The sequence below is a fragment of the Bufo gargarizans genome, chromosome 2 (genome assembly GCF_014858855.1).
Source record: "Bufo gargarizans isolate SCDJY-AF-19 chromosome 2, ASM1485885v1, whole genome shotgun sequence".
Lineage (NCBI taxonomy): Eukaryota > Metazoa > Chordata > Amphibia > Anura > Bufonidae > Bufo > Bufo gargarizans.
Window position 1 is genome coordinate 197,405,280 of NC_058081.1, and position 18,444 is coordinate 197,423,723.

At 44.4% G+C, this 18,444-nt stretch overlaps 1 protein-coding gene across 1 annotated transcript in view; it reads left to right on the forward strand.

The window, feature by feature from the left end:
* Positions 1-119: 119 nt before the first annotated feature.
* SCAMP2 (secretory carrier membrane protein 2) overlaps positions 120-18,444 on the forward strand; it is a 40,586-nt gene continuing 22,261 nt past the window's right edge. The window contains exon 1 of the mRNA XM_044279871.1: positions 120-329. Coding sequence (XP_044135806.1) covers positions 273-329 — 57 coding nt within the window. The 5' untranslated portion in view covers positions 120-272. The remainder of the gene's footprint in view (positions 330-18,444) is intronic.

The window sequence follows — 18,444 nt, forward strand, 5'->3', positions numbered from 1 at the left end:
CGCCCATCCCGGATATCAGAAATATATTGGCCAATACTAACCCCGCCCCTTTCTCGCGCCTCTGTAGTTTACGGTCTAAGTCCCGCCTCTTCGTGGAGCAACTCGCTAAATGATTGGCTATTAAGCGGCTTGCCTATTGGCTTCCGCACAGATGTCGCAGACAGGAGCCCCGCCCTGCAGACGCTGCCCCGTCACATCCAGGAGGGTACCTGTCCGAGGAGGAGTCCCGGCTGAGGAGTCAGCTCCACACTTTGACCCTTGCAGAAGGAGCCATGGCCGGTTTCGATACCAACCCGTTTGCGGACCCGGTGGACGTTAACCCTTTCCAGGTAAAGACAACAAACGAACTATCCCCGTAGACGGTGGAAGAAAGTCACACGTAGGCTGCCTGTCAGGAAGGGGAGCCGGGGCTCGGCAGGTGGACGTGGGCGGAGCCTGCAGGGTGTGATGTGGCGGCAGTGCATCCGCCGGGGCTGGTGGGGCGCTCTGGCTGCTGCAGTGAGCGCAGCTCGCCATGCTCAGGGCCTGCCCGTGGGGGGAGTCCAGTCAGAGCACCCGTCCCAGGTTCATGTGAGATGATGACATGGGTGACACCTGGGAGCTCCAGAATGAGAGAGTACTTGGGGCCCGTTCACATGGCTCCCATTATATTCAGTAGGAGGCTTCATGGTGCTGTGTCCGGACAGATGCCACTGGGTGCAGGTTAGCTCCAGTCAGTGCGTCCTGGGCCTATTGAAAAACTGCAACAGAAGCCGCTGTGTGAACAGACCCTTATCGAGACTCCTGAAACTTGAGCAGGTGGCTGGGAGTGTTCTAAAGCGATACAAGCCTGACTCGCCTGCGCAGTGCCCCGCCGTTCTAGTGCTGGGTCTCCTGGGCGGTCTGTGTTCATGGCACTGCTTTCGTGATGTGCCCAGCTACTCCACATGACCGCTGCTGGGCACATCATCACTGCAATGCAGGAAACAAAGACCGCCAGGAGCGTCGTCATAGGAACAAGTGGGGCTTGGTCAGGTAAGGCTACTTACACACATGCGTTTTGGCCTGAGATCAGGCAGGGGAACCTTTTTAAAAAATGTTTCCGTTTAGTCCTAATGCGTTCTGAATGGAAAGAGATCCATTCCGGACATATCAGGATGTCTTCTGTTCCGTTTTGTAACTGGACTCAATACTGCTGCAGAGTTGTGTCCGGTCACTGAAACAGAACAAACCGGATCCATCACTAACAACAATATAAGGCAGTTGTGACGGATCCGGTTTGTTCTGTTTGGATTTCCCACAACCGCATCCGAACAGAACGGATGCATCCTGATGTGTAAGCAAAACGGATATGCTTTGGTCAGGTCTTGAGATTGAGATCCTCTGCCGGATCTCAAAACATGAAACCAAAACGCACATGTGAACGTAGCCTAAGTCGTCTTCTACTTTCTAACCGTCCTTCAGGTCATTTTTATGGAGGTCTTGGAAAATTCCTTTAAACCTCTTCGACTTGGCTCAGAGATTTCTGTTCCAGGAAGTGTTCTATTATCTCAGCAGTGCTGAAGGGGTTGGAGCCCTTTTATCCTTCATGCTGGTGTGAGTCTGCCTTCTGTCATCAGAAAGGTATTCTTGAAAGCTGTAGGTGTAGTAATGTGTCCGAGGTTGTCCTGGCCTGATGGGAATCTTGCCTACAAGCATCTTTGCTTACTAGATGGCCCTATTACCTTGTAGTATGGCTCTGTACTATGGCATCCATCGCCCGCTTAAGGCCCGTACCGCGTCTGATTGGAGCCAGTTCCATCACATGCTGCGTGATGGAGGGCTTTTCCCCTAATAGCTCTGCTTCTGGAGGAGAATTTTGGAGGTACTGTACAGTGGCGCATTGGTCAGTGCAGTGCCACATGCATGAGAACTTAAAGGGGGTTGTCTCTTCATGGACGATCTCATTGTTTCATAAGTGCACTTCCCACCACTGGGACCTGCACCTATATCAAGAACGGAGCAAAGTGGTGGCTTGAGGACTCCGGTCCAGCCACCACCAAGCTGGCTCCCCATTGAAGTGAATGGGAGTGTACTGCGCATGCGCGGCCCCCTCTCCCATTCATTTCTATGGGGCTGATGGAAATAGCCGAGCCAGCACTGAATTCACTGTGTCCTCCTTCACTTGCGGGGCTCCGTTCTCCATATAGGTACGCTGGGACCTGCACCTATAAGACAATGGGGGCATATCCTAGCGATATGCCCCCATTGTCCATGACGAGGTTGTCTCACTTCAGCATGTGGCACTTACTATGTAGACTAAGGTTGTACAAGTACTTCCTAATGTATTGTTATTATCTATATTGCCTCCTCTGCTGGCTGGATTCATTTTTCCATCACATTATACACTGCTTGTTGACATTTCATCCACCATGATGGCTACAGATGAGATTGACCTCTGTAGGGGCAGGAATGCACAGAGATGGAGTTTAAAAGCCCCACACTCTTTCCGTTCAGCGTTTCCTGTCCCTATGGGGGCATTACACAGAGGCCTCCCAGAAGGGAGGTGAAGAGTTTTTAGTTTTATAATTTTTAAATATTTTTTCCTTTAAATATAACGGAGGTTGGCTTACCAATCTTCTCCTCTGCCCTCCCGCAGCTGCTGCTAAAGCTGCGCAGAGGAAATTAGGGTTATTCTCGTCCCTGAGATCGGGGGCCTGTTCTCGCCCCTTGCTGCATGATCTCCCTTCCTTTTGGTGAGGAAGCAGACCTATGAGAGTGGGCCGGCTGATGACGTCAGACACTGCTCAATGTGAAAAAGAGCAGGCGATTCTGACGATGCTGTGTCCACCGACTCTAGCAGCATTTCAGCTCCAGAGGCTCCTGGGACCCCCATGGACAGTGCAGGCATGCGCGGCTGCTCCTTCCATGAGTTCCCCTGTGGGGAATCTAATTTTTTTAAATTTTATTTTTACTTTTATGATTCCTGGTTGCTCGTCTCTTCTTAGGGAGTGAAAGAAACTAAAATCAAATCAAAATATATTAAATGTGCAACTTGTGCTAAAACTCCCAAAAAGTTACAAAAAGAAAATGCAAATCTTGCAGTAGTGATCTGTTAACCCCTTAACCCAAAAAGCCATGCATGTACGGAATGCATTCTGCTGTACATGCACGACGGGATGATCGGGCGGGCACCGGAGCGGTGGGCGCCCGATCACTGCAGGGGTCCAGCAGTCCCTGGTAGACAGGCCCCTGCTGTATCTGCCGATGCCGGCAAATTAACCCCTTCTAGGCCACGGTCCGTGCTGACCGCGACATAGACGTTGTTTGTGGTTGAGGGAGCCCATCGAGTCCTCGCGCTGCTGTGGCGGGGACTCAATGCGTGACAAGGCAGCCCGATGCCGTGCAAAGGCTGCCCAATGCCCTGCACAGCATCGGGACCTGCCTTCGACTGGCGCAGAGGAGATCCAGCCACAGGCTAAGTCTCTACCTAGGCAACCTGTTTGTGTACTACTCAGTGTCATACACTAAAGGGCAATGCATTACAATACAGATGTATTGTAGTGCATTGCAGAGGGGATCAGACCCCCCCAAAGGTAAAGTCCCAGAGAGGGACAGAAATAAAGTTAAAAAAAAAAGTAAAAATATGCTTTCAATAAAAAAATTGAAGTTAAAAGAAAAAAACGCCCCTTTCCCGATTGTATAATAAAAAAAATTGAGAACAAAACCCCACACATATTGGATATCGCCACGTCCGTAAGGACCGCCTCTATAAATATCACATCCACCCCGTCCAATAGACACCATTAAAAAATAAAAATTGTGTTAAAAAAAGCTATTTTTGTCACCTTGCATCACTAAAAGTGCAACACCAAGCGATCAAAAAAGCTTATGCCCCTAAAAATAGTACCAATCTAACCGTCGCCTAATCCTGCAAAAAATTAGCCTTTACATGAAACAGTCGCCCAAACAATAAAAAAAATATGGCTGGCTATGGAGACACTAAAACATGATTTATTATATATTATTTTTTTGTTTCAAAAATGCTTTTGTGTTTAATGTAAAACAAAAAAATGTATACATATTAGGTATCGCCACGTCTGTAAAAACCTGCTCTATAAAAATACCACATGACCTAACCCCTCAGATGAACACCGTAAAAAGTGTCAAAAAATCTTTTTTTTTTTTTTTTTTTTGTCACCTTGCATCACAAAGTGTAATAGCAAGCGATCAAAAAGTCATACGCACCCCAAAATTGTACAAATCAAACCGTCATCTCATACTGAAAAAAATAAGCCCCTACATAAGACATTCGCCCAAAAAATGAAAAAAAACAATGGCTTTCAGAATATGGAGACACTAAAAAATTCTTTTTTTTCAAGAATGCTTTATGTAAAACTGAAACAAACAACCCAAAAAAGTCATATTTGGTATTGTGTCCGTAACAACCTGCTCTATAAAAATAGCTCATGATCTAACCTGACAGATGAACGTTGTAAATAGCAAAAAATTAAAAACAGTGCCAAAACAGCTATTTTTTTTGTTGCCTTGCCTCACAAAAACATCATCTGTACCCTAAAATAGTACCATCAAAACTGCCACCTTATCCCATAGTTTCGAAAATGGGGTCACTTTCTTTTGTAGTTTCTACTCTTTGGGTGCATCAGGGGGTCTTCAAATGTGACATGGCAAGTTAAAAATGATCCCAGTGAAATCTGCACTCCAAAAACCATATGGCATTCCTTCCCTTCTGCGCAATACCGTGTGCCCGTACAGCAGTTTACGACCACATATGGGTTGTTTCTGTTAACTACAGAATCAAGGTAATAAATATTGAGTTTAGTTTGGCTGTTAACCCTTGCTTTGTTAGCGGAAAAAATTATTCAAATGGAAATTGCCAAAAAAAGGGAAATTCTGAAATTTCATCTCCATTTTCCATTAATTCTTGTGGAACACCTAAAGGGTTAACAACGTTTGTAAAAATCTGTTTTGAATACCTTGAGGGGTGTAGTTAATAAAATGGGGTCGTTTTTGGGTGGTTTCTATTGTGTAAGCCTCGCAAAGTGACTTTAGACCTGAACTGGTCCTTAAAAAGTGGGTTTGGGAAATTTTTCAGAAATTTCAAGATTTGCTTCTAAACTTCTAAGCCTTCTAATGTCCTCAAAATAAAATGGCATTACCAAAATGACCCAAACATGAAGTAGACATATGGGGAATGTAAAGTAATTATTTTTGGAGTTATTACTATTTATTATAAAAGTATAGAAATTGTAATTTGCAATTTTTTATTTTTTTTTCTAAATAAAAAAAAAAATCATTATTTTTTTTTATTTTTTTTTTTTTTTACTCAATTTTACCGCTGTCATGAAGTACAATATGTGACAAGAAAGCAATCTCAGGATGGCCTGGATAAGTAAAATCGTTTTAAAGTTATTACCACATAAAGTGACACATGTCAGATTTGTAAAAAATGGCCTGGCAGGAAGGTGAAAGCTGGCCTGTGGCTGAAAGGGTTAATACTGGATAGCACCCACTTAGGTAATTTGTAAACACTGAAGGGAGAGATTGGGTGGGGCTTTTAAACTCTCTCTCTGTGCATTCCTGCCCCCACACAGGTCAAGGGGTCAATCTCATCTGTAGCCGTCATGGTGGATTCAAGGAAACAGAATTACCGGTAAGGCTAATTACGGCTTTCCATGGTTGCGACCACCCTGCAATCCAGCAGTGGTGGCCATCCTTGCACACTATTGGAAAAGGCAGCAGCCAGGGCCGGTGCTACCATAAGGCAGACCAAGCGGCCGCCTTAGGGCGCACCCTTGGGGAGGGCGGAAAAATGTGACATGGAGGGGGAAAAATGTGACATGGGGGTCTGATGGCTGACATTGGGGGCTGATGGCTGGGGGATGATGTCTGACATGGGGTTCTGATCTGAGGTCTGATTAACATTGGGGGTAATCCTCCTCTAAAACCTAGGTGTGTCTTAGAGGGCAAAAAATATGGTCCTTAAACCAGCCATTGTCTGAAGCAGAGAGAAGATACCAGGACCACAGAGAGGAGAAGAGTGGGGGGGGGGGGGGCACCAAAATGTAGCTTCGCTTGTGTTGGCAAAAATCCTTGCACCGGCCCTGGCAGCAGCCTCTCTTGCGGTTGGGACTGTGGGAGTGCACGTAGTCCAGCACTTTTTCCTATAGTATGCATGCACGACCGCCACTGCTGATGGATTGTAGGGTGGTTGTAACTTGTAACCATGGAAACAAGCAGTGTATAATGCGATGGAAAAATGAATCCAGCCAGCAAAGGAGCCAATATGGACAATACATTAGTAAGTGCCTTGTATTAACTTTCTCTTCATGATAAATGCCATTTGCTGAAGTGAAACAATCCTTTTAATAGGGCTCTCTTCTTTGGGCATCTTCCGTTTGTCAGAAATCCTTTAACACCAAGTTGGTAAGTGTCCCCCTGCTGGGACCCCCAGCAATTAGCAGTAATGTTCAAGGAAACATGGTCCTGAGTGTTCAGATTCTCTGCAGCGCCTCTACAGGGAAAATAAACCATTACACAGCACCCATTGAAATCGGTGGGCTGTATAATTTGGGCTCATACACATGAACTTTATTTTTTTGTCCATTCCGTTTTTTTTTTTTTTTTTCGGACAAGGATAGGACTGTTCTATTAGGGATCCAAATGCAGAACTTAAACTGGTGCGGACCCATTTATTTTCAATGGGGCCGGAATGTGCCGTTACGCCCAAAAATAGAACATGTCCTATTCTTGTCTGCAATTGCGGACAAGAAAAGGCATTTTCTATGAGAGTGCCGGTGATGTGCGGTCTGCAAAATGCGGAACACAAATTACTGGTGTCCGTGTTTTGCGGAGCCGCAAAACATGGACGTGTGAATGGACCCTTAAAAAGGAGCCAGGATCAGGCAGCAGGGTCTTCGGTGCTGCCTCCGCCTCACCCTGCTCCACCTGACTGACAGCTCTCTCCCTGTACTCAAACAGGGACCAATCAAGTAGACTTGCACGGCTCACACTTCTGTTGACTGTTCCAGGCTCACTTTTCACTGTTTTGTGTGAAACGCGCCAGGACTTCTGAGTAGGGCAGAGTTCTGTGTCATGAGGAAGCCTGGCAGGATGACCATATCTCAAAAAGAGTGATCCTTGAGTTTCCCACGTGGGTCTAAGAGAAAATGAAGTTCTGATTGTGTGTGTGTGTGGTGTGTTTTTTTTTTTTTTTTTTTAAATATATAAATATGCTTCAGATGTAGCAGAATGTCCCTGTACTGTATGAATATGGGGTCTTATCAGCCGCCTCTGTGCAGCTCTGTTGACAGACAGGGGGCAGAGATAAGCGTTTAGGCGGCGGAAGCTGTCACTTCTAATCTCGGCGCGGGGATCTGCTCTAGGCTTTATCATATTATGTATTTCTTGGAACAGTTTGACATTAGGGACATGATTTCATAGTCTGGAATTGTGTTCCTCCGGTTATGTTACCGCTGCAGCCAGTCAGACCATTGGGATGTTGTGCCTGTGTTATAGGCTGGCTTTCCATAAATGCAAACTCCTTTGTCCATTCTCAACATAAATCCACATCGTGTTTCTAGCAGCTGCCACAAAGAGGAGCCTAGGCCAAAGAGTTTTTACAGTTTCCACTGAGTTCAGTGGTAAATATAAATTCCTATACACGGTGCTTTTCCAGGGGTGGCTACAGGCAGCTAGCTTTATTATATAGTGTGTGAGGGGAGACATGGAGCTGTTGGGAGGGGATTAATCAGTGTATTTTTGCCAGTAGTCTAAAGTAAGTACCTTGAGCGCCATATTTGTAGAGCACATGTTCCTCCTTCTCTCACATAGAAGTCAGGTGACGTTGGTGAAGCAGAGCACACTTTTTTTTAAAATCGATAATATCCTTCACTTAAAGCGGCTATGCAGTGATTGATGTAAAAAATTAAAATCAGACCTAATATAGTACATGACAATCCCTTTCTAGCACCAGCCCTGTACCTCACATGGATCCAGAGAGCTCACCATTCATTGCTCCGATTGTTCTGGCAGATTTATTTCTGGCTGGCAGCTCAGTTGGGGTGTTCTTTCTACTGTAGCTGTAAGTGCCACAGCTTGCAACAGAAGATAAATTAGTCTGCTCCTTCCCATTGAGGTGGATCAGACAGATGAGCTGCAATTATACCTGCTCGTTGATGTGATGGTGGGTGAACAATGAGGAAAATGCAGCACTTGCAGGAGCGCTGTGTTCTCTTCAAACTGCTGATCAGTGGGGATGCCGAGAGTCAGACCCCATCCCCTGAGAATAGGTCATCAATTTACGAAAATGGGCACGTGCGACCACCTCAGTGAGATGGATGGAGAAATAAAGAAAAGAACAAACAGCAGGTGGCGCTATGCAGATACATTTTATTGAATAGCTCAATAGCTGTAATAATAAATTTTTTTTTTTTTATTACTTGCAGTTAAATGGAACCTGTCACCAGGATTTTGTGTATAGAGCTGAGGACATGGGTTTCTAGTAGGCCGCTAGCAAAGCCACAATATCCAGTCCTCATAGCTCTGTGTGCTTTTATTGTGAAAATAAAAATAAAAAATATTGTATACATATGCAAATTAACCTGAGATGAGTCAAGTTAATTTGCATATGTTTAAAATCTTTTTTATTTTATTTTTTTACACAATAAAAGCACTCATAGCTATGAGGACTGGATATTGCGGATGTGATAGCGGCAATCAAGCAACCCATGTCCTCAGCTCTATACACAAAATCCTGGTGACGGGTTCCCTTTAAAAAAAGTATTCAGATCCAGGGGCTGGTTTTTAAAATATAGAACATTTTTCGTGGCACAGACCCTTTTAAAGTTTTGTTATGGGGCGTTTATGAGATAGGCATATGCCCCAGGCCCATCTTCTATCCTGCACAAGCCTTCCTTGGAGCTGTGCTTACCCCTAGAGGCAGTGCTACGGGTTCTGCTGGACATGGCACATATTTCTGTTCTGGCAGGTTGATAGGGTCAGCGCTGGGCTCCGGCTGTAATTAGGCTCCCGGAGCTTCCTGGATGGCATGCCGTACATTGTGCATGTGATTCAGGGCTGGCTACAACCTACAATGTATGCGGGTTGCACCTGCACAGTCGGCATCGGAAGCTGCCTAACTGTAAAGGTGCAACCCACCTATATTGTGGGTTGTAGCCAGGCCTGGATTATGTGCACAATGTACGGCATGTCATCCAGGAGGTGCCTGGAGACGTATTACACCGGTCCAGTAGGGACATTGTCGTCATTATCAATGTGGTAGTTGTAAGTCACCTGATGGGGGACACGTTATAGTCAGTGGGGCCGGCGGGCATTCTGGTAACATCCAGAGAGCTTTGGCAGGTTGTTCTTTGCTGGAAACTCCTGTCGGCAGTGTGAAACAGGCCTAAAAAGCAAGTTTGGAATTTGCCAAACAGAATGTGGTGGGCTTCCCAAACACATGGAATAAGGTTCTCTGATCAGGAGAGACTAAAAGTGGACTTTTTGGCCATTATAGTAAATGCTATGTTTGGTGCAAACCCAGCTCTTCCCATCACAGTAAGAACACCATTCCCACAATGAAACTGGAATGGAGGTTCCCCTTCCAGCAGGACAATGACTTAAACATAGTGATGAAGCTACACTGGAGAGGTGTAAGGAGAGACGTGAATGTCTTGGAATGGCCTAATCAAAGCCCAGACCTCAGTCCAATGAAGAATCTGTGCTATGACGTGGAGACTGCTGTCACCACGTTACCCATCTGACTGGAAGAAAGGACGGAAATCCCAGTGTCCAGATGTGCTGAGCTAATGGGGGCATACCCCAAGAGAGCCGTATCTGAGTCCAGCAGAAGGTGGCTCCACACAGTATAGGCTTTAAGGAGGTGAACACTGCATTTCTGCTTTTCTTATTTTGTCACGGTGAAAAATAAAGGTGTATCTCCATAGTGTTATATAATGTTATGAATCTAAGCCGTCAGAAGCCCCAGCTCGGTGGTTTTCTTTATCAGGTGTTAGTATGTCACTGTCATGTGCCTGGATCACAGTCCATTTTATTATATGACTTGAGGCAGTGGAAATGAATGCCTGTTAGTAAACTAAACTGAAATGCGTGATGCAGCTGCACCCAATCCTGTGACACACGGCCCGGGTGTGCAATCTAATCAGTGTCTGTCCTATTTCTATTCTGGTGCATGACATGGATTCATTGTTCTGTAGTCCAGGGACTGAAAATGAAGGTTAGTGTTATAATGAATCTCCTACTACATCTGTTCTTGGGATAAAATACAGAAAATGAAGACAGAACCCCTAAACTGTATAAACCACTAGTGATGCTTGGTTCATGATCACATAACCAAGGCGGTGCACCCTTTTTAATTTGGGTTTTGCAGCAGGATATACAGTATATTGAGGCAGGGTCCCATTAATACCGGGTGCCCTCTAGGGTTGTCACGATACCAAAAGAGACGAGGTGACTTTTTTAAAGGGGACTATTTTAAACTTTTAGTACTTTGATGTTGTTTTTTAACTTCTTCTTCCTTTTTTTTTTTTTTTTATAACTATTACTATATTGACTACTACTATTACTATATTGACTACTACTATTGACTATCCAAATCCATCTGTGTGTGAGTGCGCTCTTCTGACCACGTTGACACCACCAATGCACCTAAGAAACTTCTTGTCCATTGGACAATGTAGCTTCTCAAATTACCACTATTTGGCCCCTTTTTAAAGTCCATTAATTGCATAAATGGTGCATGCCTTCATTTAGCAACAAAACCCAAATCAACAGGCCTCTCAGGAAGAAGAAAAAGTGCCGCCAGACAAAGTCAGGTTCAGGTCCCACCTCTTAGACCCATACCGGTCTCTAAAACAGGCCCCCTTATTTTTTATGGAAGTTCGGAAAATGGCCAACAGCAGTCGTCTATTTCTGACAGTCCCATAAAAGTGCATGGAGAGCTCAGTGCACAAGCATGGCCACCGCTCCATTCACTTCTATGGGACTGTCAAATAGCCGAGCCAGCGCTCAACTGTTCTCAGAACAGACCTAGAAATAAATGGATGGAGGCTGTCCGCTCACTGCGCAGATGGGTCGGGGTCCCACCTCTGGTACCCCTACCTGTATGACATTGATGGGATGTGTTGGTGATATCCCATCATTGTCTGAGACAACCCCTTTACCTCCTAGATTACTGCTTCTTGCCACCAAAATCCTATATGATAAATTACGGAGACTTGGGCTTTGTGCACACCAAATTATGATAAGTGCTTGTGAATGGTAGGAAGTTCTTTGTATGGCTCTTGCTAGTTCCACAAGCATCAGGGACACGCTGATTGTCCAGTTCTCTTTTAGATCTGATTTACATATTTTTTATTTTTTATTTTGTAACGCTTCAAAACATGCTTTTTTTTTTTTTTTTGTTTTGTTTTTTCCCTGTGCTACAGAAAAGCAGAGAGGGAAAAAACTGCTCCATTCAAAACTTTGTATGTAGACTTTCCACTAATTTGCTTTAGACTTTAAGCCAGTTTCAGACAAGTGTGCACCCCAGGAAACATGCTCTGTGTGTGGGCATTATGCCCCGGCCTGAACTCTGCTCCTTGACAGGACCCCACAACGTTATAAGGCTACTTTCCCATCCCAGTTTTCCTTTTCGCTATTGAGATCCGGCAGGGGATCTCAAACCCAGCAGAAAACACTTTAGTTTTGTCCTCATTTATTGTCAATGGGGACAAGAATGAACTGAATGGAGTGCACCAGAATGCATTCTGTTCCATTTGGTTGTGTTCCCATTGCAGACAGAAAAACGCTGCAAGCAGCATTTTTCTGTCCAGCATGGAATGCAGAGCAAGACGGATCAGTCAAGAAGCACAGTGTAAGTCAATGGTGCCGGATCCATTTTCTCGGATACGCAAAAAAAAAATCCGTCCTCAATTGACTTACAGTGGTTTTAGTGCTGGATCCATCTTTGCTATTTTAGAGAATACAACCGTTCATAACCGATGCAGACGGTTGTATTCTCCTAACAAAAGTGTTTTTGATGATCCCTGCCAGATCCAGCAAAAAGCAGATGTGAAAGTAGCCTTATGCTGTATGTCCCTGCTCGACATCACCTGTAATGAATTGTACTGACATAATGCTGTGATGTCAGGCAGGGACACACATAGGACCTCATGATACTTCAACGATTTATGGCTGACACAAGAGTTCAGGCCGGGACATAACACTCTAAGGCCCCTTTCACACGGGCGAGTATTCCGCACGGATGCAATGCGTGAGTTGAACGCATTGCACCCGCACTGAATCCTGACCCATTCATTTTTATAGGGCGGTGATTTTCACGCATCACTTGTGCATTGTGTGAAAATTGCAGCATGCTCCTCTTTGTGCAAGCAAGAGCGGATGCGGTGCGATTTTCGCGGACGGTTGCTAGGAGACGATCAGGATGGAGACCCGATCATTATTTTCCCTTATAACATTGTTATAAGGGAAAATAATAGCATTCTGAATACAGCGCTGGAGGGGTTAAAAAATATATATAATTAAACTCCCCTTAATCCACTTGATCGCGCAGCCCGGCTTCTTCTGTCTTTTTTTTTTTTTTGCTGTGTGCAGGAAAAGGACCTGTGGTGACGTCACTCCGGTCATCACATGATCCATCACCAGGGTAAAAGATCATGTGATGACCGGAGTGACGTCACCACAGGTCCTTTTCCTGCACACAGCAAAAAAAAAAGAAAGAAGAAGCCGGGCTGCGCGATCAAGTGGATTAAGGGGAGTTAAATTATTTATTTTTAACCCCTCCAGCGCTATTGTACTATGCATTCTGTATTCGGAATGCTATTATTTTCCCTTTATAACAATGTGAAAACTGGCGAGTATAGTGCAGAGCAGAAAAAAGTTGCTAATTTTTGTGCAGTTTTAGCGATTGTGCAAAAATCTGCGACTTTTTCACGCCATTATTCTGACTTGAGCTAATGATAAATCTGGCCCTGTGAATACAGCCTTAACTAGGAGTGGTGCAGCTTTTGTTGGCAAGTAGGATGTACAATTATGGTCCCCCAAATCATGTCTGTAGACCATAAGTAAATTTAGGTATATGTAGTCTTCCTTTTCTTTATTTGTGAACTGTTTTGTGGTATGTTTTTTTTTTTTTTTTTTTCTTTTTTTTTTTTGACTGGAAAAATTGGTGCATGTGAAAAAAGCCTATGGGCCCACACAGGCACCCAGTTACAGATCTGTTGTGTCTAGCCATAGTACTGTGCCTCTGTCTGACTGTGGTAATGTGCAAATTCCTATGGGTTTATGCTGCTTGTGGTCATGCCCTTAGGCCCCTTTCACACGAGCGAGTTTTCTGCGCGGGTGCAATGCGTGACGCGAGCGTATAGTACCTGCACTGAATCCTGCGTACATTTTATTTTTTCATGCATCAGCCTTAGGCCGAGCGCACGGTGTCATTAGTTGCTTTGACGCCGTGCGCTTCATGCTGCCACTGCACTACAATAATACACTCGTATGATCTATACAAGTGTATTACTGTAGTGCGGCGGCATGAAGCGCACGGCGTCATAGCAACCTGCGGTCAGCAGGATGCCGGGCTGGGATACCACGGACCGCTCACGGCCGTGTGCATTCGGCCTTAGGCCTCTTTCACATGAGCGTGATATGCGTCCGCACTTGCTTCCGGATGCAATGTGTTTGTCACTGAAGCCCTATTCACTCCTATGGGGCCAGGGCTGTGTGAAAAACGCTGAATATAGAACATGCTGAGTTTTTCACACAACGCAGAAATGATGTGTGAAAACAACGCTCATGTACACAGACCCATTGAAATGAATGGGTCAGGATTCAGTGAGGGTGCTATGCGTTCACATCACGCATTGCACATGCGCAGAAAACTCACTCATGTGAAAGGGGCCTTAGGGTGCTATTACACCATATGTGCGGGTACCACACCCCGGCTACTGCTAATTGCCGTGTTGCACCTACGCTCTGCAACTAGAAAACAAAGCGGGTACAGGCACACCCGGCTGTTGGGCGCTCTAGCTGTATTTTACAAAGTGTCTGCAAATGACAAAATGAGGCAATCAGACATATATTATTCATCTGTATAGATATTTTCAGGTTATGTCACATTCAATTATGATGGCCTATCTATCACAATGTACCATCTGTCACATTCGGTATTAACAGGATGTCCGTCAGGATATCCTTTTTAGAAAAGCAGTTGCATGGGTTTAAAAATTGCATTAATCTGCATACCGATCTCCCAGTGGTCTTCACCTCCTGGTCATGTCTCAACACAGAGGAAATGGCAAGAAATGCCCGCTCAGCCAGTTAATGCCGGCAGTGGTGACCCGCCTCAGCCAGTGATTGGCTGAGCAGAAACGTCTTGCCATTTCCTGTGTCGACAATGAACCAGGAAGCTGAGAGCAGACCAACAGTAATGGGGGATTGGTGAGGGTTAAAAAAAATATATAATCCTATCGGACAACCCATTTAAAATGGTTTTCAGATTTTCCCATATTGATGACCTGTCCTAGGGATAGGCCATTAATATCAGATTAGTGGTGGTCTTACTCCCGGAACCCCCCCAGGTCAGCTGTATGCAGAGGTCCAAGCGATTGTGCAGCAGGAGAAAAGAGGAAAACCAGTTTAAGCAATATTACTGCGTGTGAAAGAATAAAGGGAATAATAATCCTGTTCTGTAGTTGAAAATGGCAGCGTGATCAACTAAAAGGGAAAAAAGTACATGGGCCCACAGACTACAAATGGCTGTACAGGAAAAACTTGTTCAGGAACCCTCAAGCCTGAATTTACACCCAGCTCTGCCCACAGCACACGTGGACCGCTCGCTCTGCGAGTGCAGCTGAATGGTCTTCATAGGATTATACTGTGTTGGCATGACTACAAGTGCCCACCTTTTATTTAGTAAGCCTTAGGATGTTATCAGCATGTTTTATAGGCTGTTTGGTGTTTTTGAGAGAACAGGGGTGATGTGGTTGTATCTTGTATATGTACACTGCATGTTATTACTGTACACATTACCCTTTGCAATGCATAGGCTAAAATGCAAAATCCATGGAGAACTGGCATTTACAATCCACTCCAGATACTTTTTTAATTTTTTTTTTATTTAAAGAGGACCTTTCACTAGAGCCTATACCGAGCGAACGGAGCGGCGTCCAGACATACTAGTAAGTGCAGGGGGACCCCTGGGCGCCGCTCTGCCCACTGATATAGTTCGTTTTTACTTTCTAAACTAGTGAAAGGTCCTCTTTAAGCTCTAATAAAAGTCTATGTCCTTATTATATTAACGTTATTTCTCATGACAAACCCTTTATGTAGCTGACTGACTAGCGATGTGCTAATGTCAGCAGTACATACCAGTGGGCTTTATACTGCCTGCCTGCTGCCGTTCACGCTAAATAATGACATGTATAATATGCTACTGGGGCGTTGCTGCAGCACCTAGATGCCCGGTCCACTCACCCTTTGACACACCCATGTCCAGTTGATTGACTTCCTAGTTCTCCTCAGTGCCCTGTAAATCCTGCGCTGTCCCGTTTAGTATTCGGCGCAGTTAGGGAAGCCGGCAACAGGAGAGCGTCCTTCACTCGCTGCGCCTGCGCCGAATACTAAACGGTACGGGGCACTGAGGAGAACTAGGGCGTCAAAGAACTGGACATGGGCGTGTCAAAGGGTGAGAGGACGGAGCCTCTAGGTGCTGCACCAACGCCCCGCTAGCACCTAGATGCTCATTTGCATATTAAGTCATTATCTAGCGCGAACGCTGGCAGGCAGGAAGATATGTCAGTTATGTTCTGCTGACATTAGCACATCGCTAGTCAGTTAACTACATAACGATTTTTCTGATGACAGAAACCCTTTAAGAATAATGATTTTTAGAAAGCTACAGTAATAATTACTACTGGATTGTTTATAATCATATATTGTCTGTGAATAAACCAGTAACAGGTTTCTAAGAAAAAACACTGTTCTCAATATTTATTATTATTGTATAGACTTTTATTGTGGGTTAACCCATAGAGGACCAGCGCCATACATGTACGGTGGGCTGATTGGGCGGGCGCGGGAGCTTACCGTCACCTCATCCCGCTAAAAATTAGCCCTTACATAACAATCGGGCAAAAAATATGGCTCTCAGAATTTGGAGACGCTAAAACATGATTTTTTTTTTTTTAGTTTTTGTTTTGTTTCAGAAATGCTTTTATTGTGTTTAAAAGGGAAAAAATTAAAAAAAAGTAGACATTGGGTATCGCTGTGTCCGTAACAACCAGGTCTATTAAAATATCACAAGACCTAACTCTTCAGTTTCACACAAAGTGTAATACTAAGCGATCAAAAAGTCATACGCACCCCTAAATAGTACCAAACGGTCATCTCATCCTGCAAAAAATGAGACCCTACCTAAGACAATAGCCCCCCAAAAAAACTATGGCTTTCAGAATATGGAGACAATAAAAAATGCTTTATGTAAAACTGAAACAACCAAAAAAAGTCATATTTTGTATTGTAACAACCTGCTCTATAAAAATAGCCCATGGCATGTAGTACACAGCTATTTCTTTTACTTTGCCTCCCAAAAAGTGTAATATAGAGCAACGAATCATCTGTACCCTAAAATGGTACCAACAAAACTGCCACCTGATCCCATAGTTTTCAAAATGGGGTCACCTTTTTTTTTTTGGAGTTTCTACTCTAGGGGTGCACAAGGGGGTGTTCAAATGTGACATGGCAACTCAAAATTATCCCAGTGAAATCTGCCCTCAAAAAACCACATGGCGCTCCTTTACTTCTGCGCCCTGCTGTGTGGCCATTCAGCAGTTTATGCCCACATATGGGGTGTTTCTGTAAACTACAGAATCGGGGTAATAAATATTGAGTTTTCTTTGGCTGTTAACCCTTGCTTTGTTAGTGGGGAAAAAATAAATTAAAATTGAAAATCTGCTAAAAAAAAAAGGGAAATTCTCAAAATGTCACCTACATTTTCTATTAATTCTTGTGGAACACCTAAAGGCCTCATGCACACGACCGTTGTGTGCATCCGTGGCCGTTGTGCCGTTTTCCGTTTTTTTTCACGGACCCATTGACTTTCAATTGGTCCGTGGAAAAATCGGAAAATGCACCGTTTGGCAGCCGCATCCGTGATCCGTTTTTCCTGGCCGTGAAAAAAATATGACCTGTCCTATTTTTTTCACGGCCAATGGGTCCGTGAAAAATCACGGATGCACACAAGATTGTGATCCGTGTCCGTTTTTTCCTATCATTTCAATGGCAAACTTGACTTAGATTTTTTTTTTCATTTTTCATGTCCGTGGATCCTCCAAAAAACAAGGAAGACCCACGGACGAAAAAACGGTCACGGATCACGGACCTACGGACCCCATTTTTGCGGACCTTAAAAAAAAAACGGTCGTGTGCATGAGGCCAAAGGGTTAACAAAGTTTGTCAATTCAGTTTTAAATACCTTGAGGGGTGCCGTTTCTAAAATGGGGCCATTTATGGGTGTTTTCTTCTATAATGTAAGCCTCACAAAGTGACTTCAGACCTAAACTGGTCCTTAAAGAGTGGGTTTTGAAAATTTTCTGAAAGTTCAAGATTTGCTTCTAAGCTTTCTAACATCCTCAAAAAATAAAATTCACAAAATGATTCAAACATATGGGAAATTTAAAGTAATAACTGTATGAGGTATCACTATCTATTTTAAAAGCAGAGACATTTAAATTTGGAAAGTTGTGAATTTTTCCAATTTTGTTTTGTAAATTTAGTATTTTTATATTTTTTAAATGAAAAAAAAATGGACTAAAATTTACCACTATTCTGAAGTACAATGTGTCACGAGAAAACTGTCTCGGAATGGCTTGGATAAGTAAAAGCGTTCCAAAGTAATTACTACATAAAGTGACACATGTCGGATTTCCAAAAAATAGCCTGGTCCTTAAAGGTGTTCTGCAGTTCTTGTAAATTGATGATCTATCCTCTGGATAGGTCATCAGCATCTGATGGGCCAGGGTCCGACACCCGGGATCCCCGCTGATCAGCTGTTTGAAAAGCAAGCGCCGCTGGCAGTAGCGCTGCGGCCCTCTCACTGTTTACTGCAGGCCCAGTGATGCTGCTCGTGATGTCACTGGGCCTGAGAGAAGGCGGCGGCGCTCCTGGAGTGCTGCTGCCTTCTCAAACAGCTGTGGCAGGGGTCCCGGGTGTTGGACCCCTGCTGAAATAGATGCTGATCTGTCCAGAGGATAGATCATCAGTTTAAAAGAGCTGGAGAACCCCTTTAAGGCCCCATTCACACGTCCGCAATTTCATTCATTCATCTCTATGGGGCCGCACGATGTGCTGCCCGGATACAGAATTGTGGACCCGCACTTCCGGGACCGCAATTCCGTTCCCGAAGGGGGGGGGGGAATAGAACATGTTTTATTCTTGTCTGCAATTGCG